The sequence below is a fragment of the Pelobates fuscus genome, chromosome 10 (genome assembly GCF_036172605.1).
Source record: "Pelobates fuscus isolate aPelFus1 chromosome 10, aPelFus1.pri, whole genome shotgun sequence".
Lineage (NCBI taxonomy): Eukaryota > Metazoa > Chordata > Amphibia > Anura > Pelobatidae > Pelobates > Pelobates fuscus.
In genome coordinates this window covers 36666963-36693870 of record NC_086326.1, presented here as the reverse complement: position 1 = coordinate 36693870, position 26908 = coordinate 36666963, and the positions used below count along the sequence as shown (strand labels likewise).

The window sequence follows — 26908 nt, the reverse complement described above, 5'->3', positions numbered from 1 at the left end:
GGTGTGTGAGTGAGGACACTGCATCACCCTGATCCCCACACGTACCCAGCCTATAATGCTTAGCAGCATCATAGGCCAACGGGCAAAGCAGTGCACTGGGGCCCTGCCTACACAAACACGCACAGGAATAGAAATTAAAATTATTAATAAAATTAAGCTTATATTTATTGTTTATTTATACAGCAGAGATTAAACCACACTAACATTGAAAAACAAGACATTCTATAAAAATGGTACTCAGTAGGCAAATGATACAGACTGAGATGGCACAGTACGAAGTCACTATGAATTAGTTATTATTAATCAAGTATTCAACACATAGCTTTAAGGCTTCAAAAAATGATGTACGTATGTTAATTTGTCTTGCTTATGTACAATTAGTACGTGTACATTGTTTTCGTCAAGGTCAAGATATGTAATTTGTCACAGCAAGATCGCATTTAGATAACAGCTGATACTGAGGTGATTAGTCCACATAAACATTTTAATAAAGAGGGTTTGAAGGTTCTGAATAAAATTATCAGAATACTATACTGAAATTTTGGCAAGCCTATGGGGCCCTCGGCAGCTGCCCAGTGTGCCCATGCATTAAGACCTGGTGGCTGAGATTGTTAGCAATATCTTTCCTATTACTCAAAGGCCAGCAGGTACAAGTTGGGATCACACTGATAGTATTTGGCATCCCTGCAACCCACACTGAGAGTTACAGTGAACAATCTCTGTGGGGATCAGCATAGGTTGCAGGGATGGCACATACTATCAGTGTGATCCCCACATATACCTGCTGGCTGAGAGTTACAGGAGTAAAATTGCTAGCAATCTCTGTGGGGATCAGCATACTATCAGTGTGATCCCCACATGCACCTGCTGGCTGAGAGTGATAGGAAAGAGATTGCTAGCACTCTCTCTCTCTCCTAGCACTCTCAGCCACCAGGTACATGTGGGGATCCGTGTGACAGTGTGCCACATACTATCAGTGTGATCCCCACGTGAGGTCAGCCAATCAGACCATCAAGGGTGAGCACTAACGCCTTGTAATGGAAGGGAAGCTCTGACAACTTGTGCCCTTGTCCAAGATGGCCGCTGCCCTGCACGGTGCTGCTGACGTCACGAGTGCGCCAGGCTGGACAGGCTGGAGGAGTGCTGGGGAGAGGCGTGCTCTGTGTAGGGCTGCATTATCCTGGCTCTGGGACTCACTGGAGAGGGCGCAGGGAGAGGTAAGAGGCAATGCTTCCTGAACATTCACCCACTGTGTGCATGAAGGGGTTAACTTATCAATGAGGAGCTCACAAGGCAAGTAACTTTCCTTCACATTAACCCCTGCTGTGCCAGGTGGGGAATCAGGATCTGGGACATTGACTACCTTTACACAATAAAACCCCAGACCTGGGAGTGGATCCACAGACAGGAAATCCAGTGCATTGTGTTTATTGTTATTAAATTTAACAATCTCTTCCAGTTTCCAATTCTTCATCTTTACACCCCATCCCCCCCCCCCCCCCCCCCCCCCCTGCATCCCTCTTACATCAGCAATGCAGGGTTTATCTCCCCCCTCCCCAGCAGAGTGTGTAATTAATGCTGCATGCAGTATGCTATGTATTTATAGACTGGCTGATAAGTATTTCACTGCATGATGTACATACAGTCCTGGACACACACTGGAAGGTGACTAAGACCCATTAATTCCATTCTGCTCACAGTATGGTGTGTATGACCTTGGGAGCTGCTCTCCTCATCTGCTGATCAAGAGACTTTGATATATTGACAGAAACTTCATACTCCCTATTCTAATGTCAAAATAGGCACTGCTATAATTCTAAAAATGGGGAAGATCTATTTGGGCAAATTTCTAATAAGGTCCAATCACCATGGAAACCATGAGGACATCCCTCAACATTTAGCACTTTGCACTCCATGTAGCCTCTTATTTTGATTTGATAAATCCTCGCTATAATCTCTTGAAGCTATGACAGCATGCAATTGAGCAGCTGTCACCTTTTAGCAGTGGTTATATATTCAGAATAGTTTGTCTTTTCTAGTAAATAGACAAATATAAGAGAGAGAACTCAATTAAGAGTTGTTTGCAGTTTGTTTTATTCATTTTTTTTTTTTTTTTTATGATGACCTGTACATTTTACAATAAATTGGGATTATTAACTAAATTGACTGTGCTTCCCTGAATTGTGAATTGCTTGGATTTCAGAAGGAATTTATTCTGTTGTGCAAAAATAGCAGCTTTGTGTACATAAGTGATTTGAAGAGTGTCCTATTTTGTCCTGTTAGTGCCTAGCTTTTTAAATTCACTTTGAATTTCCCACAATTCACATTTAAGTGAATTGTGAAGAAGGGGCTTGCAAATGTTATATCAAAATAGCCTGATAGGAAATATTTATGCATTTTTAGTTTCTTCAACAATATTTTACATTAACTTCACCTTGTTAAATAAATAACCCCTGGTGATTTTCCTTTTTGTTTACCCATTTTAATTCTTTCATCGACATTCCAGCAGTAATTAATTAGAGTTAATACAAAGAAAAAATCCTTTTTAAATATTAAACAAGTTATTAAAAATAAATAAATCTGCATTTATTTATTGTATATGTTCTACTCTGCAAGGGCACTTGAATACTTTTTCCCATAGATGTTAGATATGATGCATATCTGCGCCAAACTGTATATTGAGAGCCAAAGTAACAGTTTACTGTTTATTGATTAAGCCGCAGAATAACCACTACACGTCACTTATCCTTCTGTGAACTGTAGTGCAGAGATAATTGAATTTGGAAAGAGAAGAGGTCAAAATACCCTAACTGACTTAGACAACATCTTTATTGCCAGATTGTCTATGGTGGCCTTCGTTTTTTCAAAGTCCATTTTCTATTTGCGGTTTCATGAATACACCCCTCGGAGGTTGCTATGGGTATAGAATAAGGGCTATTTTTGTGTTCTACCTGGGCATGAAAGCTTAGTGAGCGCTGCTGTCTAAGTCTAAACTGTTGTGGGGTCCAGATGTTCCTTTGTTATTAATAACCTGATGGATTCTCTCCTGTCATTTCACTGCATTGTAGGGGAGCAAAGTGCATTATGTAAAGTATAGAGGGTACGTTGTCTGTTGGATACTCCTTCCTTGGAGTTCGGCAGCTGAGAATCATGGATGAAGCAGCCTTTTCCCTGGGGATCGCGGATATTTCCTACCTGCCTAATCTGGGTGATTATACAAGTGGAAGGTGGAAGAACAGCACAGAAGAATGGGTGAGTGAAGACAGACTTGTGTCCTAAAGTGAATTTAAAATTTAAAGTCAAAATAGCCAACCTGGAAAAATTCTCTAGGTCGGCTACTGTGGCCTTAAATTTAGAATTCTCACTTTAGTAAATAAATCCTGTATGTTCCTGAGCTGCTGTTGCAGCATGTTAAGACCCTTCTCTAGAGGTTTGTGTTGGGTTGGCCACCTACGCTGTTCAGAGAATGAAATAAATCGCTTTTTTTACTACCATTTTTGTGATCTGTGCTTTTTTCAAATGTGTGGAGTTTTTTCGCCAAACCATTATGTATAGAGAATTTTTGAAAAAAAAAATGTAGATTTCAAGTCCAAATAACCAAGCTGACTTGCAGAGCAATTTCAGGTCAGTCATTTTCACGTGAAGTTTAAAATTCTCCCTTAGCAACTCTTCATTATTATTATTAATATTGATATATCTTATCTTTTATGAGTAAAAACAGGACAAAAGGAAACAAATAGAATCTTTATGTAAACCATTTTTTAGTCATTGTATAAAAATAAGACAGAGCGATTTGATGTTTATTTATCTCTCTGGTTTACCCAGATGAGTCTTTTAACCCAGCTCTCTGTTCACCCTCCCATTTGCTAGTACTGGTTAGTTTTGGATACGACCCCTCTTTAAATATTAACTCTTGGAGAAGTTACAGAATAGTGAGACCATTTTCTGGCACCAGGATTATTGTAAATGTCACTTGGATTAATGCCCTCTAGTAATGCTGGATGTACTATTTAAAATAGGAAGGAAAAAAAAACAAAAGTAAAACATTTTTAAATGTCAAACACTGGAGCCAGTCCAATGTATTTTGTCATGTCAGAGCGCCTGAGCTTTGATGCCTTGGAATTGTAGCTTTTTAAAATAAATAAAAGCCAGGTAGCCGATTTAAGATAAAAGTTATCTTACTTTATTCTTGTGAGTGCACATACCCTAAGCCTGGTATCTGAATTAAGTGGTTACTCTAAGCACCATAACCACTTCTGATTTTAAGTTGTTGTGGTGCCTGGAGTCTATCTGTGCAGACTTTCGCTATGATACGTTCTACATACTGAATTTAACTTCCCTGCTGCCTGGATGTAACTCCACCTCCAGCCATGCTATTGATGCATCATTATCTGGTCCGAAACAAGAGGTCTGGGCTTGGTAATGTGCATTCTGTGCAATTTTGGCTTATTATGTCTGCACACACAACATACTGGAGACAGGCGTCCAGCGGCGGCACGGCCCTCCCTCTGTGTCACCCATGTCCTCCCCCCAAACAAGGAGGAGTGACGTCAGAGGAAAATCAGGCTGCAGGGAGTAAATATTAGCTATATACTTTAGTTTACATTTTTATAACTTTTTTGGTGGTAGGTGATGTGGAACAGTATAGAAAGGGTTACTAAGAAAATGTGATTTCCTAAAAGAATAGAGTTCTTATTTTTTTCTATACGTCTATTTGTTTCAATGTTCATTACATATTTGGTGAATACGCTCATGTATAGTGCATGTCTGCATTACTATAAAAAACTTTTAGAAGGTTTTAGAATATAAAAAAAAAAGAACATTTGTTATCCGTGCCGATATTTAGCCATTTAAAGACCACATTTTCTGATATAATGACACGCTTTTTATTTTTTTTTGGGGGGGTGGGGGGGCTTTTTTCATCACTTTATGTACTGCTGCTGTTACATACAAAATAAAAGATCCATAAGGTACAGAGTCTAAAAGAATATTTGCAAAGCAAATGAAGTAGGCAGTTTCCAAGTCCTATTCACTAGCTGTATTATTTAATACCAATTGGGATCAGTATTAAATTATACAATTTTGATTAAAAATAAATAAAGTGCGTTTTGACTTTTTAATTCAGTAACTTCAACCAAAGATTTCTGTAGCTGAAGGCTGACAAGATCCATCGGGTCTCTAATCTACATTTAATGAACTGGTTCTATTCCAGGGTGAGCACATTTCCAGTCCTGCCGTATTCCGATCCGCGACGCTGAACTGGAAAGAGACTTTGATGAACAGAAAGCGTCCGTTTGTGGGCCGGTGTTGCTATGTCTGCAGTCCTGTAAGCCGGGTAAGATGATTACAAGCAGACTGTGATCAGTGATGCAGTATTATCTTGGGAAGATTAACGCTTCAGGTGTTCTAATCACAGAACCAAGGTCACGTGTCTGTGTTCACACATTTTGTATTTTGTGTGTTCCAGACTTTTGCATATACATAGGTCAATGGGTGGCATTAATAGCCTATATCCACCGTAATGTCCCATCTTTTTACATTTTTACATGGTTTGAATTGCATTGCAGCAAAATTTTTGATTTGCAGAAAAAGATTTACTGTTACACATGGTATCTGCAGTAAAACTGTTGTCTAATTTATAGAATATGTATTATAAAAATTATGTGTATATATATATATATATATATATATATATATATATATATATTCCAAAAGTCCTCGGCACTCACCCTTTCCGTTTTTTGAGCCTAGGTGCAACCAGCGTACTATATATATTCAATAAGCAGAGAGGTGAACTCGTAGGTCTTAATCCAAGTGATCTTTATCCAGTAGTATTTATTCAAGTATAAAGTCTTTATTCAAGTCCAGTATCAAGACTTTATACTTGAATGAATACTATTGGATTAAGACCTACAAGTTCACCTCTCTGCATCTGAATGTATGTATTTATACCTACTTTAAATAATTTGAAAGTTTTTCTTAAAGATAGTTCTAAAACTCCTAATTGTTAATCAGAATTTTACTGAAATTCCACCGCTATCAAAATATACTCATGAATACAAAGTACTTTTTCTCATATAGTACCAGAGTTTATGGCTGATCTTCCTTGTTAATCCCAATTTATTGCACTGGAAGATCTTGCGGTTCTTCTTTAGGGTGCCGGCGGGTGGATCGTTAACAATGCAAGGTTCCTAAAAGTGCCAGCGTTATTGTCTAAACATAGAATATTGAAGGATTAAATCCAAATTGCAAAATTGAAGCTAAACTAGCCAAATGGGGACTAGAGCGAGGAGGATGAATATGTTCAGAACAGCTATTTTAGCCTCCGTTTTGAAATTCAGATTTAAGCTTCGATTTAGTATTGTTGGATAAGAATTTCGTATTCTTTTAATATTTTTGGATAAACTTTGAAAATAATTGTTCAATATATTAAGATGTAAAAAAGTATATCATGTAGAAAAAAAAAAGTTATCAAAATACATTAAAACATCAAAATATTACAAAATTCAAATCTTTTTCATAATAATAATTTTTAAAAGTTTATCCAAAATAATGAAATATTTTAAAAGCCTTATCCAACAATTTTAAATTGAGGCCTTAATTTGCTAAAATGTAGAGTTTAGAGCCTAACCCTGTGCGGCTCTTGGTGTGGTATACCCTCCTCTAATTTAACTTTCAGTGAAAAGTAGATAGCCAGTCCTTGCTCTCTCAGTGAAATGAATATGGGAAGCACTGTGTGTGCATATGTGGATGATATGACATGCCAAGAATTCTCAATAGGAGCTGCTCGCTTGTGCACAGCATTCGTTGAATCGATTCTCAATTGTGTAGTCCATGAATGGTTAATTCCCATAATTATTGGGAAAGACCCAAGGCTTGTACATTAAAGCTGTGTGCTTTCAATAATAAGAATAGCTTCATGTAGGTGAATCAAATCTTATTTACCAGCTCCATTACAACACACAGGTTTTTTTATTACTGCAGCAATTCAGCAAATTAATCTTCTACACTTGTTCCAATATTACTAATATGCAAAATGCAGGCAAACTATTGATACATTGCTTTATTTTAGTAATGAAAGAAGTGCTTTGCAGGATGAGAACTCAATGCTGTGAGCAACTTGCCGAGAATCAACATTTACAGCGGCCTGGATCAGTTGTTTCTGGTTGGGAAAGCATCATGGGAGCTGTAGTTCACCCCCAGGTTTTAACATTGTAGTTTATTATTTTTATAACTTATACTGAATTGCAAAATCTAGGCAAATGTTGCTGGTGTTGCTCACAGTTTGTGTTGTCTGTTAACATTCTGACCGCTCTATGCTTCAGAGGCTTAACGTGGAAATCAAACCATACTTATTGTCTCTTTCTGCAGGAAAAGTTTTACAACCCCAGCATCCCATCTTTGGGTCTGCGTAACGTTATCTACATAAATGAAACGCACACAAGGTACGCAGTCTGTTGGATTATGTTTATTAACTCCTTAGTGACTGATCCTTTTCTGAAAATTCTGTGCATTTAAGAGGCCTTTGGGCACTTTTGTTGTCTGTTTGCACTCTACCCCACCACAATTTCCAAGTTCTAGTGTGTTAGAAAGTGGACATGGGTCAGATCATTATAAAGTGAATATTCATTGGGTGCTGTCAATCATGTTTGTTCAAGGGTTCTCCAACCACCATGACCACTGCTGGTTTTAGAAATGGTCGTGGTGGAAGGAGTCTGTATGTGCAGCTTTTTTTGCACTTTTGTGCTGGGGGCTAGATACACCCCTGGCACACACGACTAATGTCCATTCTGTGCAAACTTTAAGGAGATTCTCTGTTGCTATACCCGTCCTCAGCAGTCCTTCCCGACTTCCACCATTGTCTGTTTCTTGTTTTTTGTTTACATATTATTTTATAAATCCCATCTCCTGTCCACTTCTTCCCTCCATCCCCTATCCGCAACTGCTCTCTCAGCCGAGCAGATGGTGCAACCAAATGCTTCTCTATGACCACAATCAGACGCCACTGATGTCAATCCTTTAATTTTATTATCATTAAACTAGATTTGTTCCTGCCACGTTCGGTATTGTTCAGGATTCTAACATTACATGTGTATGTGTGTGATGCCACGTATCAATTAGTTTTTTTGTGTTAATTCCTTTTTAGATTGAGAATACAACTAATGAGGTCAGACGGCCATCCAGAAAAAGGGTGGCGTGTACCCCACTGGCTACAGCGCCTCCCTTTTTCTGGGGAGCCGTCTGACCTCATTAGTTGTATTCTTTGTCTATTTGTATAATTGGAGTTAAGCCCTTATTACCTCTGTAACCTACCCCTGGCAAGAAAGTAGGTTTCCTTACATCTGTGGCCAAGAAGTGTGTGTTTTTCTTTTTTGTTGTACTTTTTAGACTGGTATGGGACTGCTTACATATGTAAGCACCTGGTTGTGTTTGGCATGATCATTTATGCTTGGGGCATATTGTGTTTTCCAGGCACCGCGGCTGGCTCGCTCGTCGCCTTTGTTATGTACTTTTTGTACAGGAACGAGATGTAAACAAGAGCATGTTCTGTAGTAACATGGCCGAAACGGTGCTGAATCAAACCAGGTAATAACTGGAAGTGTCACAGTAAAATTTCATCGTAATGCAAAGTTTTTTTGTTTTTTTTTTATGCTGAAACTAATCAAATAATTATTTTCTCCTACTATACAGAAAGCATGATGGTATAAACTCCACAAGGCTAATTCTTAAAACATTTCACTTCAGTCCTAGAATTGCCTGTGAATTCAATTTAAATTCTTATTAAGACATTTCATCTACACCTTATCTCATGTAAGCCAGATAAGCATACACATCATATGCAAATGCTTTCGTAATTAACTGTTTGATCAGAATATGGCTCTGTAGCAATATAATCTAAACTTGCTGTATGGTGCTACAGTATTGGAGTTCCATACATTTCTCTTGCTTAACCCCTTAAGGACCAAACTTCTGGAATAAAAGGGAATCATGACATGTCACACATGTCATGTGTCCTTAAGGGGTTAAAGGACAAAGGTGGCTTAGTTTATTGCAAACCATGTAACAGTAGCTACTTGGCCATAAACACACGGGATCTAACAATGCTTTTGGTTCAGGCCTTTGGAAGCTATTTACGAAAACTCTAAATACTCTTGGATGCTCTTACAAAACCCAAAAAATTGTAATGAATTAAAAAATGTTTTGCAAAATTTAGGCAAAAAGTGTTGGGTTGGAAAAATTATTTAGCTCGTCTGTAGTCATACGCCTACATTTTGCAGTTTTGTTTTAAATTTCCTCCGATTTGCTCAAAAACCTGTCCATGGAGCTTTGAGCTTATTAGATTTATGTGGAGACCAACAGAACCTGGAACATGGTTCTACTATGTCCGGTCCCGGGTGGGTGGAGAAACTGCTTTATAAATTGGGTAGGGATCATTAGATCCAGATTGTAGGGCTCAAAATCTCAAGTCCTACATTACTAGACAGATCTAAAAGTTACTCTCCACTGCACACCTGGAGAATCCGTGGCATCTTCTCTGGTTTAAACTTCTTATTGCCATTGCTGTAGTGTCACTCGCCAATGGCTTGTGGGCGAGTATAAAGTTTGAGCCCTGCTGATTGTATTCTTCTGCGAAAATGAAATCTGTTCCCATTTCTCCATGTAAATGCCGCATTGCCCAATCTTATTTTTCTTCATCAGAGTCCAAAAAGCCATAGAAGACGTTGCCTCTGAGATGAGTTCTTCAGGGAAGCCTGATCCAAAGTCTGTTAGCAAAGTAAAGAGGAAAGCCAAGAAAATTTTGCAAGAAATGGTTGCATCCATCTCTCCTGCAATGATAAGGTAAACCGTTACTGTGCCGATTTTCATCCGGAACACAAAGAAGCACTGGAGGAAGATGCACTCTTACCTGCAATAATCGGGTGCATTTCTAGTTACTTCGGGCTAGTCCAGAATAACTTGAATAACCGGCTACGCTTAGTCCTGGCCTGTATTATTGGGCATAATATGGACTGGGGGAAGGTGCTCTCTTGGAATAATGTTAAAGAATCTTAATGTTTTTGGTCTTAAAGGACTTTACAGAGCTGTTATGATCATTTCTCCTAATTTGTAGCTGGGAAGCTCTCCATCTCATTCTATCAACCCGTTACAGAGTTTACTTTTAGAAGCTGTCAGAGTAAAAGATCACTTTTTAAACTTCATCCTAAATGTTCAATTGGCGAGACATTGAACACATGACTAAAAATTAAGTGAAGGTTTTGCTTAAAGGGAACAATCGCTTCTCATGATTTACAATATTATTTTTTAGATATCCTTCCGTTTAACATTTTAAATAATCTGTATTCTTAAGGTGTGGTGAAAAATAAGATTTAAACATAGAAACCCACACCCCTTCATTCCACTGCTGGGTGCCTCCATCTTTGGACCCAGTTAATCATTGTTATAAGCTCTGTCCTTTGTACTTGGCAGTCAGCATAGAGAGAAGAGGAGAAGTGAAACCATGTTTGTTTCTCCACTTTATTTGCAATGTTTGCCCTGGTTTGGCATGTCTGAATTGAATAACCGGTATGTTATTTGCTAAATCTTTCATTTCCGTTTAAGAGAAAATGAAGCATTTCATGGAAAAAAGATTAACACAAGTTATATGCCATTTTCAATGGTTTATTGAACTGACAATTCTACTTTGAACTTTAACGTCAATAAAATATTTCTGATACGGAGTCCAGGGAACCTTTTCTAAAAACATCCCATATTCCTAGTTTAATAGGGAGATATAACTTTTAGCGTTTTTAACACTGTGCTTACTTACCCTGTATTTTTAACAAATATGGATTTGGTGAAAAAAATTATATATAATTGAATGTACATATCCATACCTCTTTATACTGCAACTGGATGCCTCCATTTTGTCTCGCTGTTAATTATTTTTCTAAGCTCTGTACTTTGCAGTCAGCACAGAGAATACAAATGTGTGAACTGGATTGTGATGCCATTTTATAAATCTTTAAAGGAACCTTATAGGGTCAGGAAGAGGAACACAAACATGTATTCCTGGCCATATAGTGTTAAAACCACCATCTAGTCCCTCCCTGCCCCCTAAATTTAGTAAAATCTTACCTGTATACCAGCTTGCTGCTGGCTCTGCCCCTGATCTGCCTGTTTGGCTGACATCATCAGAAAATTATGTTCTGAGCCCATGACAGTGCTTTCACGTAGGAAAACATTGGTTTGGCTGAGCTTGTCAAGAAGGCAGATCACAGCCAAATAGAGCCCTGGCCAATCAGCACCCCTTCATAGAGATTAATTGAATCCATGCATTTCTATGAGGAAAGTTCAATGTCTGCATGCAGAGGGCGGAGACACTGAATGTCAGTCACACTGTGCAGCACTGCTCCACGAAGCACCTCTAGTAACCATCTGAGGAGTGGCCAGTGAAGTTATCACAAGGCTGTAATGTAAACACTGCATTTTCTCTGAAAGACAGTGTTTACAGCAAAAAGCTTGAAGGAAATGATTATAAAAATCAGAACAAATACAATAAGCTATAGTTGACTATAGTGTCCCTTTAATATACGCGTAAAAGAAAAATGGAGCAGCACATGAACATTAGAAAACAAGTTATATGTGATTTTTCAATATTTATTTCTAAAGCCTAATTCCTACGGAACAGGTAGTTATCCTTTAAATATAATCTTGATATAAACGCGCTTCTTGCCATAGTAACATAACTTCTTTGTTTTATTTCTATCCATGAATTTTTGTGGAGGAAGCATGTCATTTATTTATCTGTCCCAGTTTTGTTCTCCCTCTTACTGCTCCCAGCTGTATAACCACATCTGACATAAATTATGGCTGTTACCTCCAGGTATTCAGATATCTTCATATGTTGCTCTGTTTCTGCAGGCTGACCGGGTGGGTTCTCTTAAAACTATTCAACAGTTTCTTCTGGAACATTCAGGTTCATAAAGGCCAGCTGGAGATGGTGAAAAAAGCATCTTCAGAGGTATTGTATTGACAAATCACGAGGGGATATTTTTCTGTTTGTGAAATCCAGCTCTGTTTCTTACAGTTTTGGGATTTTCCTGTACTGTGTCTTACTGTTGTGCAATGCCCTATAATCTGTATAAAGAGGATACAGAGTTAAGAGAAGGGTTAAGGGGAAACAAAAGCTCTAAGTTTCTTATCCCTTTCCCCTCGACTGTCCCACAGGGTGGGACATTTTAATTTTCTTATTCCGATCGTATGTCTCACCTGGTGGGACATATGAGTAGCATACAAGTTTGACGATCGTACGGCTCACCCAGAGGGACATAACTTTATCGGATAAAGGCGGCTTGAAAAAAACGCACCCACAAAGTGATTTCTATAAATACATTTGGTGAACGACACTGAAATTTTATCCGAGTGGAAAGGGTTAAAGATTTGTTTTCAACTAATCAGAATGCAACCAAATTAAAATTATATATAATAACTAGTATATGGCTGATGAAATGCAACCAATAGCTCCTTCATTCATCTTCCCATTACGATAGAATGCTAGTAACAAACAGCGTATTTGTTTGAGTCCCAGATTCTGATTGGCTACTGACATCATACATTCCCAGCATTTTTTTTTTTTCCTTCTGAGTTTGGCATCTGCATGTAGAAAAAACTAAACTTCGGATACACGAAAGTAATAGGGCACTCTTAGACCCATAAACATTACAGCTTTCTAGTGGCTCTGTTAACTGAATGCTCCTGGCACCATCACCTGGTTCTGTGCCGAACCATTTTTTCAAACGGTCCACCCGGTGCCCATAGTCTGGCATCTTACTCCGTGTTTTGCAGTGGGGGAGAACATTAGTTTATTTTAAACCAACTTAATATGGTTTGACACAGAAGCTGTGAGCTATAGTGGTTATGGTGCCGTAAGTCCCTCTTTTTTTTAATCTGCTTTAGTGTAGCATTGAACTGATTGAAGCCAGGAACACGTGTAACAGGTTCACTTTAAGTTGAAACATTACTGTTTCGGTATTTTTGTGTCAGAAGGCATGCAGCAATACCTGCAAATCAATTAAGTGTGACTGTGCGTTATATAATACAGCAGGATTGGCAACATTTATTTTTATATGGGCTTAAGGAATAATAGGAACTCCACCTAGATTGAGCACTGTCTGAGTGAATCTGGCATGCCAAACACCTAAAATTATGCAGATATGATTATGGCATCTTCCCACATTCATTTTAAACACATGTTTTAAAACTGGTTTTGCTGCTAGCCAAAAAAATTAAAGGATCCAGCTCTTCACTGCCATTTCATTGTGACGTGGTATAGAAACACAAAATAGGAATGGTGCGAAGCTTGACACACCTGAAGAATTTCAGTGTGTTGGCTATTGTATTTTAACAGTTATATAGGTTGAACAAGTGTTCAGTCTGTCCGGTTTAACCTGTCCTGTATCTCTCCCTGCTTGCTATTACAAAAGAAGGTTAAAAAAACTAAAACATTTTTAAATGATCAAAAAATAGCAACAGGGACAAAAGCACAAACTAAGGTGTAATACTGGTGTATCCCCTTCACCATATAAGTTCAATAAGCACAAAACAAAAGATGTATACACCTTAGACACATAAACTAGTGGTATAAATACCTATTCTTGTATAGCAATTAGGCAAAACAAGTCTACAAAGATTAAAAAACCTACATTAGTGCTTTCTGTTTATGTGAAATTAAGAAATTAAAATATAGGAAGAATAAAACTCACAAAGTATAGAGCTGTATCAGGCTCTATATACTGCGTATGCAGGGTGCCTATACAGGCTAAGCGATGTGTGTGTAGTTCTTCCTTCTGGATACTGAAGATGGAGGCTCCAATAGAGTGATGCAAAATGTATTGGTAAGTTTAACAAAGTTAAAAACAAATAAGGGACAATGAGCAGTGCAAAAAATAAAATTAAGTCACCGCAGTAGTAGATATAAAATAGTCCCAATGAATAGTCAGCAGACGCGTTTCGACTCTTCCTGGAGTCTTCCTCAATGCTGATCTGTGCCTCCATATCTTCGGTATATATACATACTAGTAATTGATGATCGTGTTCACCTGGCCGTATTCCGACTTCCTTTCCGGCTAGTGAGACGTCATCGTGGCGTGCATGCGTGTCACTTCTGGTTTCGGAATGAGTCCAGCAATAGGGCGGAAGTGGTCCATGCGCCATTTTACTTACATGAAAGGAAGTCCTCGAGCAAAACGTTGTACAAACATAAATATAAAGTGAACATTCATTAAGTTAATATCATATTAAGACACATAATGGTAATATTAAACTTGAATAAAGTGCAAATGCTATTTTTAAATTCCAAATGCAAATTGCTAATTTTAAATTCCAAACGCAAATTCATCTTTTAAAATAAAATAAAATAGTGTTAAAAGATAGGATTAAAAGCTTCTCTCCAAAAGATAACATAAGTACCCCCAAAAAGTTTTATTCAAAGAAAATGAACCAATTCAAAATCAATATTCAAACCCTTTGGAACTAAAGTGTCTAAAGTGAAGATCCGTCTTGTTTCTATTTTCCCAAGTTCTTTGAAATTATCTTCTCCTCTCCAATGATGATTTTTTTTTATAAATAGCCATAAAATTTAAAAGTGATGGATCGTTATTGTAAATTTTATGGCTATTTATAAAAAAAAATTTAAAAACTCGGAATTGGAGAGGAGAAGATAATTTCAAAGAACTTGGGGAAAATAGAAACAAGATGGATCTGGAAAAAAACTGCGTTTGGAATTTAAAAATTGCATTTGCACTTTATTCAAGTTTAATATTACCATTACGTGTCTTAATATGATATTAACTTAATGAATGTGCACTGATACGGCTCTATACTTTGTGAGTTTTATTCTTCCTATATTTTAATTTCTTAATTTCACATAAACAGAAAGCACTATGTATGTTTTTTTTTTTTTTAACCTCTTAAGGACAGACGACGGATATATTCCGTCATGATTCCCTTTTATTCCAGAAGTTGTGTCATTAAGGGGTTAAATATCTTTGTAGACTTGTTTTGCCTAATTGCTATACAAGGATAGGTATTTATACCACTAGTTTATGTGTCCAAGGTGTATACATCTTTTGTTTTGTGATTTTTAAATGATTTCAAACCGTGCTGTGGAAAGGGTGAATTAATTCATTCTTGACTCCCGAATGGCTAACAGATAATTCTGTGGCATGCCAATTGTCTATTAACTATTCTAGATCAGAATATCCTACTATGCCAAAAAGGCATCCACACCTTCTCTATAGAAATCTACTGAATCTAATAAACAATGTTTATTACAGTACCCCTTCCGATTCATACATAGCAATGCAGTTATTCACTACAGTAGGTAAAATAGTAAGTTTGGTGATTTCCACTAGATATTTACTTTACACACACAGTGTGTATAGAACACAATTCCCAACATATATTTAGTTACTCATGAAAGTCTGAATGGGGAAAAACCATCCCCAATCAGACTGCAAAATCTAACATCAAATGGGCGTGAATTTGGTCCAGATTTAAACGCTGCTGGACAGCTGAATTCCAATTTCGGATGCTTCACATCCGGGCCTGGATTTAATGCCATCCAATGCAAAGGTTAACTATGTTGCAGCTGGCCAGCGTTTATAGCCAGCCGCAACATTAACCCCTTAAGGACCAAACTTCTGGAATAAAAGGGAATCATGACATGTCACACATGTCATGTGTCCTTAAGGGGTTAAAGCAGCTCTAAGCAATAGGTGGGGTCATATCTCCTAAATGTTTAAAACTTGCGACTGCGCATCGGTTGGGGGACTTTACAATAAATAACGGGGAGTGGGCAGATCACTGCTTAATAATGGAACGGCCCATACACCTAAATCACTTTATCTTGCTCAAGTGCTCTATGTGTGAAGAGTGCATCCTCTTTTTTCACATTTTTCACAAAGTGCAGATTTCAATAGAAATGGATAATGTATAAATTAACCTTGTTACACCACCCCCCCCGGTTGTCAATCAGACAACATGTTATGTTACTTCCTGGCTGTTTGCCTCATTGGAACTAAGCTTGAGACACAGTGATTGCCCAGAGCACCTGCCTTGCAAAGACTTCTCATTGAGCTACATTGGGAAGTCTTTGACTGGCTAGCCATGGAATGTCTGGGTGGGGTTAGAAGGTGGTGGGGGACTGCAAAGGTTGCAGACAAGAGAACTTTGCCTTTGCAGGCCGTTGTTTAGATATAACTCCAATGGAAAATTGCAGTGATATATGCATGCATGCATGCATGCATATATCTTCTAAATTGTTAAAAATAAATTAAATAAGTTTGAGTGTTCCTTTTAACAGGCGCTGCCTGATGATGCAAAATACCCTCAGTAAGTCCAGATTTATTAAAGTTTTTTTTTTTTTTTTTTTAAATAGAAGATTGTGGTGAAAAATATATATATAAACATAAATAATAATCCCTAAAATATAACTTTTATTAGATACAATTAAAAGTGATCCAAAGTAAAATATATGATCACTACTAACAAGTGATGTTTGAAAAAGTGACCACACTTTTCACTTTTATATCACTTTTTCACACATCACTTGTTAGTAGTGATCACATATTTTACTGTCTACATAGATCCTTATTTGGATCACTTTTAATTGTATCTAATAAAAGTTATATTTTAGGGATTGTTATTTATGTATTAGATATTTTTTTTTTTTCACCACAATCTTCTATTTCTGTTTAAGTAGGGCTTAAACCCCTAGTTTCAGTGGTGGAAAATTCTGTCCAACATTATCCTCTTTATCGTAAACAACGGTGATAGACAAGAAATACCATCACCTGTCGTTCTTTATTTTTTTTTTTTTTATTTATAAGAAGAAAAAAAAAAAAGACTCCATATATCATTCTGTTGGATTTACATCAATCATTAGCTGAGTGAGACCTTTTTCTGTACTTAGCTCATAAAGAAAAGGTGAGTAAACCAAACTATGTGAGCGAAAGTATAACAGACTATACACAGAATAGTATAACACTGAATATATGGAGGTTAGAACTGATGAGGCTTTGTTAAAATGCCCTGTCTGTACAGATTTCTCATTATAAGCAAAGGCTGGAGTGTTTGTCAAAGGTTGGTGGGAATTATAAGTGTGATCAACCACTTTTTCCCCCTTTCCACTAGTGGTTGTTCACACTTTTAATAAAGTGTAAATAAAAGTTGTTTTGCAAAGCATTACTAATTTCATTTTCCCACTAACCTTTGGCAAACACTCCAGCCTTTGCTTATTTTGTGTATTCCAATTTTAGGGTAAACGCCTATTGGGAATGTTTTCTGACATCTAGCTCATTTTGTGCTTTTTGGTGTTTCTACCAGATTTCACATTATGAGCTCCATCATAGAAAGGCTTCAGAATGCAATATACTAATGCAAAATTACTTCCTGAGATGGAGGTAATTTAAAGGTTTAATTGCACACCTGGTACAAGGAGACTTGAATCTGAAGTGAAAACTGGGCCTATCCGCTTTAATCGTCTTGTTGCCTTCATAAAGTGTAGTTTGGTTTACATTGCATAGTTGTATATCTGCATTTGTTGAACGCCTTGAGTATCATGTGATCAGTGTATCTGTATAATTAATACTTGGCGAAGCATGCTTTCTCTCTCCCCGAATTGAGCGGATTATGTCTGCATATAAAGTGTGTGTACCTCTATGCCAATCCCTGCCATTTCTCAATAACATGGCGGCCAATTGACAGATGGAATTATAACTATGCTCTATGCACCGGGGAGGCCACATTGCCAGCTAATGTGTATATTAAACATATTTTAATTTAAGGCCTGTTGTATAGTAAATTCTACACCTACAAATCATTCCACTTTCACAATTTTTCACACGGCATCCAATAATGCTTAGCATGCCCACGTGTATTGTGGGAGAGCGTGGATGCAGCCCACGGAATAGAGCATAGGGAACTGTAATCTATACATTGCTGGTGAAATACCTGACACAATGTATAAAGTAACTCAAGCTCTTGTCATATCATTATATCTGTGTTGGGTGTTCTTTTTTTTTTTTTTGTTCTTCACCCGTGTCTGTTAATTTGAAGACCTGATCCTTCCAAAGGGGTGGTCTCATTTTGCCAAAGCTGTCTAGGCTCTCTGTTTGTGTGCGCTTTCTCATGACTCCCTGTGTACAGAACCATTGCTTGTCTCTGTCTTTAGATGAACACCCCGCTTGTTTTCTTGCCTGTCCACAAGTCTCACATTGACTACCTGCTCCTCACCTTCGTCTTGTTCTGCCACAATATCAAAGCTCCGCACATTGCCGCAGGGAACAACCTCAACATCCCCATCTTCAGGTCAGTATGTGCACTGCATGTAGGGAACGGGCCTTTGCTTACTGTGCACCTGTCTGGTCTGTACAGTCACCACCTTAACTTCATTTATCAGTTCTAGACAGAGAACGGCTCTTAAATATTTTAACAAAAAACAAACCAGCACAAATAGTGAAAGCAGATAAACCCAGCTGGCACATTTCCAGTCTAAAAGCACAAGCTTTATTCGTCCAACTCAAGCTAATGAAACTCTTCCACCGTATTGGTCTTCACCACTTTTACTGGACACCTACTCCATGCACCTACGACTGTTTACCCCATAGCTGTTTTTTCATTATTCCATCCTCCTGTTAAATCCTCTTGTTCGACAGCAGGCTTGACGCCGATGTGGTTCGTGAATAACTTCCGCCATAGTTAACCCTTTTCATGTCAAACTTATGTTCATGCACAGAAGCAAACACCAGCAGAAATCTAATTTTGAAATTAGTTTCTTTTGACCAAAATAGAAGACTAATATCTGGGGATACCTCGCTTGGAGGCAAATTGCTTTATTTTAATGATTGTACAAGACCGCAGCATGCTTGTTACTTTTCTTATTAAATCCTAATGAATATCTCCATACACTTGTTGCATTCACAGCACTTTAATTCACTTACTGGGAGGATTTTTCATAAGGCGCAAGCTTGATGAGACCCGAGATGGGAAGAAAGACATCCTGTATAGGTCTTTGCTGCAAGGGGTGAGTACAGCTAACTTTTTTAGGGACTTTTTCAGTAAAAAAAAAAAGTTGTTTTAAGAAACTGCATCAATATGTCTTTCATTTGTTTCCACGGTGATTGCTCCCTCTAGAGCTGTGTGCCACATGTAATCTCATTTGTCCTGGTGTGCCCACGTGGGTTGCAGGTTTTGTAGAAGGATGGTTTAATGTAGCTAGAAATAAATGTAATTTATTTGAACTGTCTGTGAATGTGCACACCTGCCTAGAATCTTGGGGGGAAAAAAAGTGGGGAGGGGGTTTGTGCACTTCAAGCTGCTATTTGTGGTATCACCTGCCAAGCTGTAGAAGTCCTGGTCCATCTCCCTGTTTTGGATTACCCTTACATATTTTTTTTTTCTTTTATTTTTTTCGAGAAATGTGTTAAATTAACCTGACGGTATCCCCTATTTATGTTGTAGTACATTGAAGAATTGCTGAATAAGCATCAGTTTCTGGAGATCTTCTTGGAAGGAACTCGATCACGCAGTGGAAAGACCTCCTGCGGCCGAGCTGGTCTACTTTCGGTCATCGTAGATACTGTCTGTAATGGCTCTACCCCTGACGTTCTCATCATACCAGTAGGAGTCTCGTATGACCGAATCATCGAGGGACATTATAATGGAGAGCAGCTGGTGGGTATGGGATGTATGCTTTGACAGTGACTGTTGAAGTAGTTCGTTGGCAGAAACTACCTGAATATTTATTTTCTCCTCCATCCTGTGTGTATTTATATATTTAGCCAGACATTAAGTGTTGCTGACATTTTATTTCTAGTTGGCATTGTATTATTTCCTTTTCTTTCCTGAACTTCACAATCAACTGTTAACCAGGTTCTGTCGGTGGATAATAGTCATTGATGGAATTGATTGTGTTTTTTTTTCATAACTCCCCCCATCAAAGTCACGTTTTTATATCTGTCACTAAGACTTAAAGGACCACTATAGTGCCAGGAAAACATACTCGTGTTCCTGGCTCTATAGGGTCTCTAGGTCCCCCCCACCCTCAGGGCCCCCCTCCCGCCGGGCTCTAGGGGGTGGAAGGGGTTAAATTTACCTCTTTTTCCAGCGCCGGGCGGGGGACTCTCCTCCTCCTTCTCCTCCTCCACTAGAGGCTGGATTAACCCTATTATAAACATAGCAGTTTCTCTGAAACTGCTATGTTTATAGAAGAAAGGGTTAATCCTAGCTGGACCTGGCACCCAGGCCACTTCATTAAGCTGAAGTGATCTGGGTGCCTATAGTGGTCCTTTAAATGTATTAATTTAACATTGATTGGATTATTTTCTCCTTGTATAATACTAGTGAGTAAACTATAGGTTGCTTTTCTGAATCTAAAGTGAAGACATTTGTGAAATACTATTTAATTAATACAGAATCTCACAAATTCCTAATCTCATACGTGTAAGCATAATTCTTCACACAGATTTCCAAGATTCCAAGTGTGTGTTTAGATGACATTTACATCTCGTCAATGTACACAGACGTCTAAGAACATGTAAAGCATAAACACACAGACAATATAGTATGGTCACAATTCACTAAAAAAAATCTATTTTATTTATATTATGCCTACTCGTATTTATCCCCATAGCAAATACAAATGCAGGTTTAATATTTTAGTTGTCACCCACTGTCTGGATTCCTTGCGTTGATTTTGCAGAGACGTTTTTACTAACGCCACAGGTTCCTTTATATGTGTCTGTATTCCTCACGCTACAGTCTTGATGTTCTTGCTTAGTTCAGGGCCTTCCCATCTGTTAAAAAATAAAAATGAGAGAAAGCAAATTGCTCACCTTTTCTCCAGCGGCGAGTCTCCATATCGGCGCTGACTCTGCCTCCTCCTCAAGTGACGTCATCTTGGAAGCTTGCCTCCAGGATGAAGGTCTGAGTCAATGTTTCTCATAGAGGAGCATTGGGGACCTTAGGCACATGTGTGACGCTTGCCGCAATGCACCTAAGAATCTTATGATTCTCTATGATAGGGGAAAGAACTCCACCTATGTAAGGGGGTCCTAATGAATTAGGATCTGTTCTACTGGTGGAAGTGCACCTAAGTGGACACTCCAGTGGTGTCCTGGGGCCTAACCCCTATTTGTAACAAAGTAAATGTACTTTGCACATAGTGATAGATAGCCCTGGTGATAGTGATAGATAGCCCTGGTGAGAAGAAAGAAGGGAGAGCTTAGACCCCGACGCGCGTTTCGGTGCTTTCTATGATGCACCTTCGTCAGGTGCATCATAGACGAAGGTGCATCATAGAAAGCACCGAAACGCGCGTCGGGCTCTAAGCTCTCCCTTCTTTCTTCTCACCAGGGCTATCTATCACTATGTGCAGGCAACCAACATCCTAAGTATGGTTCTGCACATAGAGTCACTTTAATTTTCTTCTTTCCTTATTTCTGTACCTCCTAACTGGTCACCTTCTCTATGTCTGGATGAAGTCAGACATTGCTAAGTTTGGGACATAATTTTTCGTAGCTGCACATTATTTAGAGGTTATAACTGTTTAGTGGACTAGTACATGCACCAGCATTTAAAGGGGCACTACCCACTCTTTACAGATATCTCAATTACATTAATTTAATTAACAAGCAGCTACCTGTTCCAATCAGCCAATTTTTGGACATTGCTGGCTATTGTGGTATATGATGTGCATTTATAGGCGATAAGCCCTTATCATGCCATCATTACACACACACCTTTTTCCGCCAATCAGGCATCTCTGTAGTGACCAGCTCCCTAGTGATCGACCTCAGAAGCGACTAGACTTGACCATACACATTTAATTAAAGTCTCTAGTCAGTCGCCAAATAGGAGCTAAGTGAGCGTTTATCTTTCACCGGGGTACCTGGAGGCAAGCCACTAAGGCTAAGATTGCACTTTACCATAGTGTTCATTTTCACGATTTCTAGCCACTCTCTATTGCTATACAGTTTATTGGTATTTTGATATATCTATTTGCATTTATAATCTGCATCATATTCCAGTTTCTACTCAGTGAAGTTGGTTCTCCCAACTCTCTGAGTACATTTACTTTGATTCTCTATGATAGATTGTGACGGCCCTGCGCATGTATGCGTGGCGTCGAGGTATGTTATGGTATGAGAGCTGGAAAGTACTAAGTATTTTTTGTTCTCTTTCTGTTACAATTTAAAGGGCAAACCTAAGAAAGATGAAAGCTTGTGGAGCATCGCTAGAGGAGTTTTTCGAATGCTGAGAAAGAACTATGGCTGCGTCCGTGTTGATTTTGCACAACCTTTTTCCTTAAAGGTCAGTAATAAAATCAACTATTCACATGTTTACTGCTGTAAGAAGGACCTGAAAAAGTAGCTTCACAGAATTGTCATTTTATTATCCATGGTTCTGTATCTTGAATGCTAATTCTAAAATTCTTTCTCAAAACGTAAAATGGCTTATTAACAGTTTTCAGGATACGATTAAATTCATGTCAAGAAACCTTCCTTCTCAGGCTGCTAGCTCAGCACTTACTATGCAAGGGGCAAATGACTGATGAGGTTAATCACTAAACTTTCTAGACTTAATCCTGAATGACTAAACCGAGGCAAGAATAGGTGATCTGGAATTTTTTTGTTCCACAATTAGCCACAGTCTGAGCTTGACTATTTATGCCTCAGTTTTTTTTCAGAATTAATTCACACATTTTCAGCATTTGGTGAATGAAACTGTGATTATTCATTGATTAAAAACATTTAGTGATTATTAACTTAAGTGTTTAAAAGCCACTTTGTAAAAATTAGGACAAAATACCAGAGCTGAATTTATAGACTAGTTTGTGTATATATATGTATATATATATATATATGTGTGTGTGTGTGTATATATATATATATATATATATATATATATATATATATATATATATATATATATATATATATATATATATATATATATATATATAAATCCTTGTTTGAAGTGCACTCACAGGACTCAGAATTATTTCAAATTGTGCTGTTTATTCAAAGCATCAAATTTCCAGTAAATGGTGTCAACGTTTCAGTCCTCCAGGGACTTTTCTCAAGGTCTTGAGAAAAGTCCCTGGAGGACTGAAACGTTGACACCATTTACTGGAAATTTGATGCTTTGAATAAACCGCACAACAAGGATTTAATTATTTGGAGGTCGAAGTTTGCACCTGGGCAACAGACAAGACCAGGAGCAGTGAGTACGGGACATTACGTTTAATATAAATATATATATATATTTTTTGTATATATTATTATTAATTATTATTATTTGTGTATATATTCTTATTAATAATAATTATTATTATTATTTTTTTTTCTCTCCCTTAAAAGTTAACATGGCCAAATATGTTTGAGCTGTCTGTCAGCTCAGCTGTATATGAGGGAAAGAAGCACCTGATCTGCATGTTTCCTGTGCTAATTGCACAAACTTGATGTTCAGTCCTGCTTATGACAGTGTTCTCCACTCACCTCTTCCGGAGAGCTGTTCCATGGATGTACCACTCATTGTAGTAATATCATTGAGCAGCTTTGTAATACTTTAAACTAAATCCCCCAGCTTGGAAATAAGTGTCTCTGCAAAATAACATTTTGACGTTTTCACTGACGAGAGATCCAGCTTTTCTCAGTAATGCTTTTTGTTTGCAGGAATATCTAGAGAATCAACGGCAAAAACCTTTGTCAGGGCTGCAGCGATTAGAACAAACTCTGTTACCAGCCATACTTTCCGACAGGTAAGTTTACCTGTAAATACTATATAAATACTGTGTGTCCATTTTAGTGTGGGACAATAATATAGATTGCATTAAAGGCTGCACATTGTTAAGTCAGTGTGTAGCTGCTTGAATTATGAATTGTATGTTTCCCTTTGTCTGCTCATTGCTTGACCTCTTGATTGCCAGGCAGTGCAGGGTTTATGGTAATTTATTTTTGTCCTTAAATTCTGACACCTGACTTTGACAGAGATTTTTTTTTTTTTTTTACTGTATATTTTTCCCTTTAACTATACATAGTACTAAAGGAACAAAATTGTATTCTCACAATTTAAGGTGCTAAACTTGTAATAGTTTTTATTTAGGTTTGTATGTCTAACACCAGCCTCCACCCACAACGTCATCTGGCTCTCTTGCCGATAACCAAACCTGTACTCCTAATAGTAGAGCATTTGGTGCTGATGGGTTTGTGCGGCAAGCACCTCCAAATGCTTTACATGCAAAATCATTGAATTTATATATGTGGGTGCTGAGCAGGGATAGTCTAGTTAATATATTCCTCCCCACCCTTTCTCACCACCATGCAGTAGCTATATCGCTTTGGGTTTTTGCAAAAAAATACAGTGACTCCACAGGACATGATTCTACTTTGATATCTTTTTGGGGATTCGATAACTCTTTTTATTGTATTCTATACTCCAGACCAATTGATGCTGTAAGTGAAAATGAAGTGGTTGCTCTTCCTGACCAAAGGAACTCTGCAAACGACCCTCTCAGGAGACAGATGATTACAGACCTGGCCAATCATGTGCTTTATAGTAAGTATGGTGCAGTGCATTGTGGGTTCTGCAGAAGAGTTTGCACTGTAGCAGGGACACATTGTGAAATAGTCAAACTCACATCATGTGACACATTTCATATGTACGCAAGTTTTTATTACAAAATATGCAGCACTCAGCTAAGGACCAAGGAAGTAGTTGTCAGATTTTTTTTTCGAGCCATTGAGTTCTCTTGAACCCCTATCGGTGTTTATGGCCTTTCTGGAAGATAATGGGTTAAGTAGCCTGTAAAATATTTTGGTTATTGTGTCAATACATCAATGCATTCCCTAGGATCCCAATTCGTCACTTTTATTAGCCTCCTCTTTCTACTTTAGCTCCCATTTGTGTGCAGGCATTTGCTGTAAATGCGTACACATCCTCCTTAACAAGGAGTTCAGAATGTTAAATAAAAGCCCTTTAATTGCTTGTATGATATTCATACTTGAATTGTGCTACTGTTTCATTGACATGTACTGCGGAAAGCCTGTCTTCTGATTTAAACTATGAGTTTATCATTTGTTCTGCACACTAAGTCATTTTACATTGTTAGAAATCCTGCTCTTGGCAATCAGACTTTGAATGGTAGAATTGGCTTTATCTGCTGTCTCTAGACACCTGAACGTTGTTCTATTAGAAAATGTTTTGCTTTGTGTTTTCCAGCTGCTGAGAAGTGCTGTGCTGTGATGTCAACTCATATTGTTGCCTGCTTGTTATTGTATCGCTATCGGAAGGTGAGCAATGCATGACAAAATTTAGCACATAAATCCCCATTTACATTCCCTTTAGATCCAGTGCTTATTTTCACCCTGCAGAGAAATTTGTTTTTCTGCTTCAGCTTCCTTCTCACCCTCCGCATCTCGGGTTCCGAACACCACAAAACCAAACAATATATTTTCAGGCTGAAATGCCTTGTGTGTGGATGTATGTATCTATATTACATATGTATACACACACACACACGCACGCAAGTATTGGGACACCTGACATCGCATTCTAAATACAAAGACCTTAATATTAATATTTAGGTGGCCCACTCATTGAAGCTACAACAGCTCTCACTCTTCTGGGAAGTCTTTCCACAAGATTGTGGAGTTTTTCATCGGGAATGTTTGCCTATCCGTCCAGGAGAACATTTGTGGTCAGACACTGATGTTGGATGAGAAGGCCCGGCACGCAATCTCCGTTCCAATTCATCCTAAAAGGGTTTGATGGGGTTGAGGCCAGGGCTCTGTGCGAGCCAGTCAAGTTCTTCCACATCAAACTAATCCAACCATGTCTTCATGGACCTTGCTTTGTGCACTGGGTCACAGTCATGCTGCATTAGAAAATGGCCTTCCCCAAACTGTTCCCACAAAGTCTGAAGCATATTGTTGACCAAAATGTCTTGGTATGTTAAAGCATTAAGATTTCCCTTCAGTGGAAGTAAGGGGCCTAGCAAAACCCCTGAAAAACAGCCCCATCCCATAATCCCTCCTCCACCAAACTTTACAGTTGGCACAGTACAGTCAGGAAGGTAAGGTTCTCCTGGCATCCGCCAAACCAGACTCGCCCATCAGACTGCCAGAGAAGCGTGATTCATCACTCTACAGAACACGTTTCCACTGCTCTAGAGTCCAGTGGCAGCCGGTTTACACCACTTGATCTGACTCTTGGCATTGTATTTGGTCATAAGCTCCCTCCGCAAAGTTTTTTATACTAATATTAATGCCAGTGGAAGCTTGTAACTCTTCAGCTATAGAATCAGCAGAGTGTTTGCAGAGTGTTTGTGACTTTTACGCACCATGCGCTTCAGCACTCGTTGATCCGCTCTGTGACTTAACGTGGTTTTCAGTTTCGTGGCTGAGTTGCTGTGATTGAAATTACCTTTCTGCTTCTATGCCAATATGTCAGACTTTGTTTAAAATATAAAAGATAAGGCATACCATACAGCCTTTAAATAATGTTTGACCCCCTCCTATATTTCTGTAAAATATGAACATATATGACTCTTCATGCTTTTTTTGCAGGGGGTTACTCTTTCGGTTTTGGTGGAAGATTTTTTCTCCATGAAAGAGGAGGTATTGTCCAGGGACTTTGACCTGGGTTTTTCAGGCAGTTCTGAAGATGTGGTTATGCATGCCATCCACCTTCTGGCTAATTCGGTGAACATCAGCCACACTGCCCACGGCAATGAGTTCTTCATTGCGCCCAACACTGGCATTCCCGCTGTGTTTGAGTTAAATTTTTATAGTAACGGAGTCCTGCATGTTTACATCATGGAAGCGATTGTTGGTAAGAATTGCCTTAATGTAACCAGGACATTTTCTAC

The 26908-nt window shown here is 38.3% G+C and overlaps 2 protein-coding genes across 4 annotated transcripts in view; one reads left to right on the top strand and one right to left on the bottom strand.

The window, feature by feature from the left end:
• Window positions 1–26908, bottom strand: part of PEX5 (peroxisomal biogenesis factor 5) — a 370163-nt gene that overhangs the window by 118952 nt on the left and 224303 nt on the right. The gene's annotated exons all lie outside the window — the stretch shown is intronic.
• The window catches only part of GPAM (glycerol-3-phosphate acyltransferase, mitochondrial), a 32936-nt gene continuing 7168 nt past the window's right edge, over window positions 1141–26908 (top strand). The window contains exons 1-15 of one of the 3 annotated variants that reach the window (XM_063434348.1): window positions 1141–1217; window positions 3069–3252; window positions 5213–5335; window positions 7372–7445; window positions 8473–8586; window positions 9700–9840; window positions 11902–12001; window positions 18212–18348; window positions 18964–19063; window positions 19501–19713; window positions 22237–22350; window positions 23715–23800; window positions 24482–24597; window positions 25261–25331; window positions 26607–26871. In XM_063434348.1, coding sequence (XP_063290418.1) covers window positions 3151–3252; window positions 5213–5335; window positions 7372–7445; window positions 8473–8586; window positions 9700–9840; window positions 11902–12001; window positions 18212–18348; window positions 18964–19063; window positions 19501–19713; window positions 22237–22350; window positions 23715–23800; window positions 24482–24597; window positions 25261–25331; window positions 26607–26871 — 1756 coding nt within the window. In that variant the 5' untranslated portion in view covers window positions 1141–1217; window positions 3069–3150. Of the gene's footprint in view, window positions 1218–1585; window positions 1705–3068; window positions 3253–5212; window positions 5336–7371; window positions 7446–8472; window positions 8587–9699; window positions 9841–11901; window positions 12002–18211; window positions 18349–18963; window positions 19064–19500; window positions 19714–22236; window positions 22351–23714; window positions 23801–24481; window positions 24598–25260; window positions 25332–26606; window positions 26872–26908 lie in introns of those variants that run through there. The other 2 variants (XM_063434347.1, XM_063434349.1) reach the window with 2 other exon arrangements.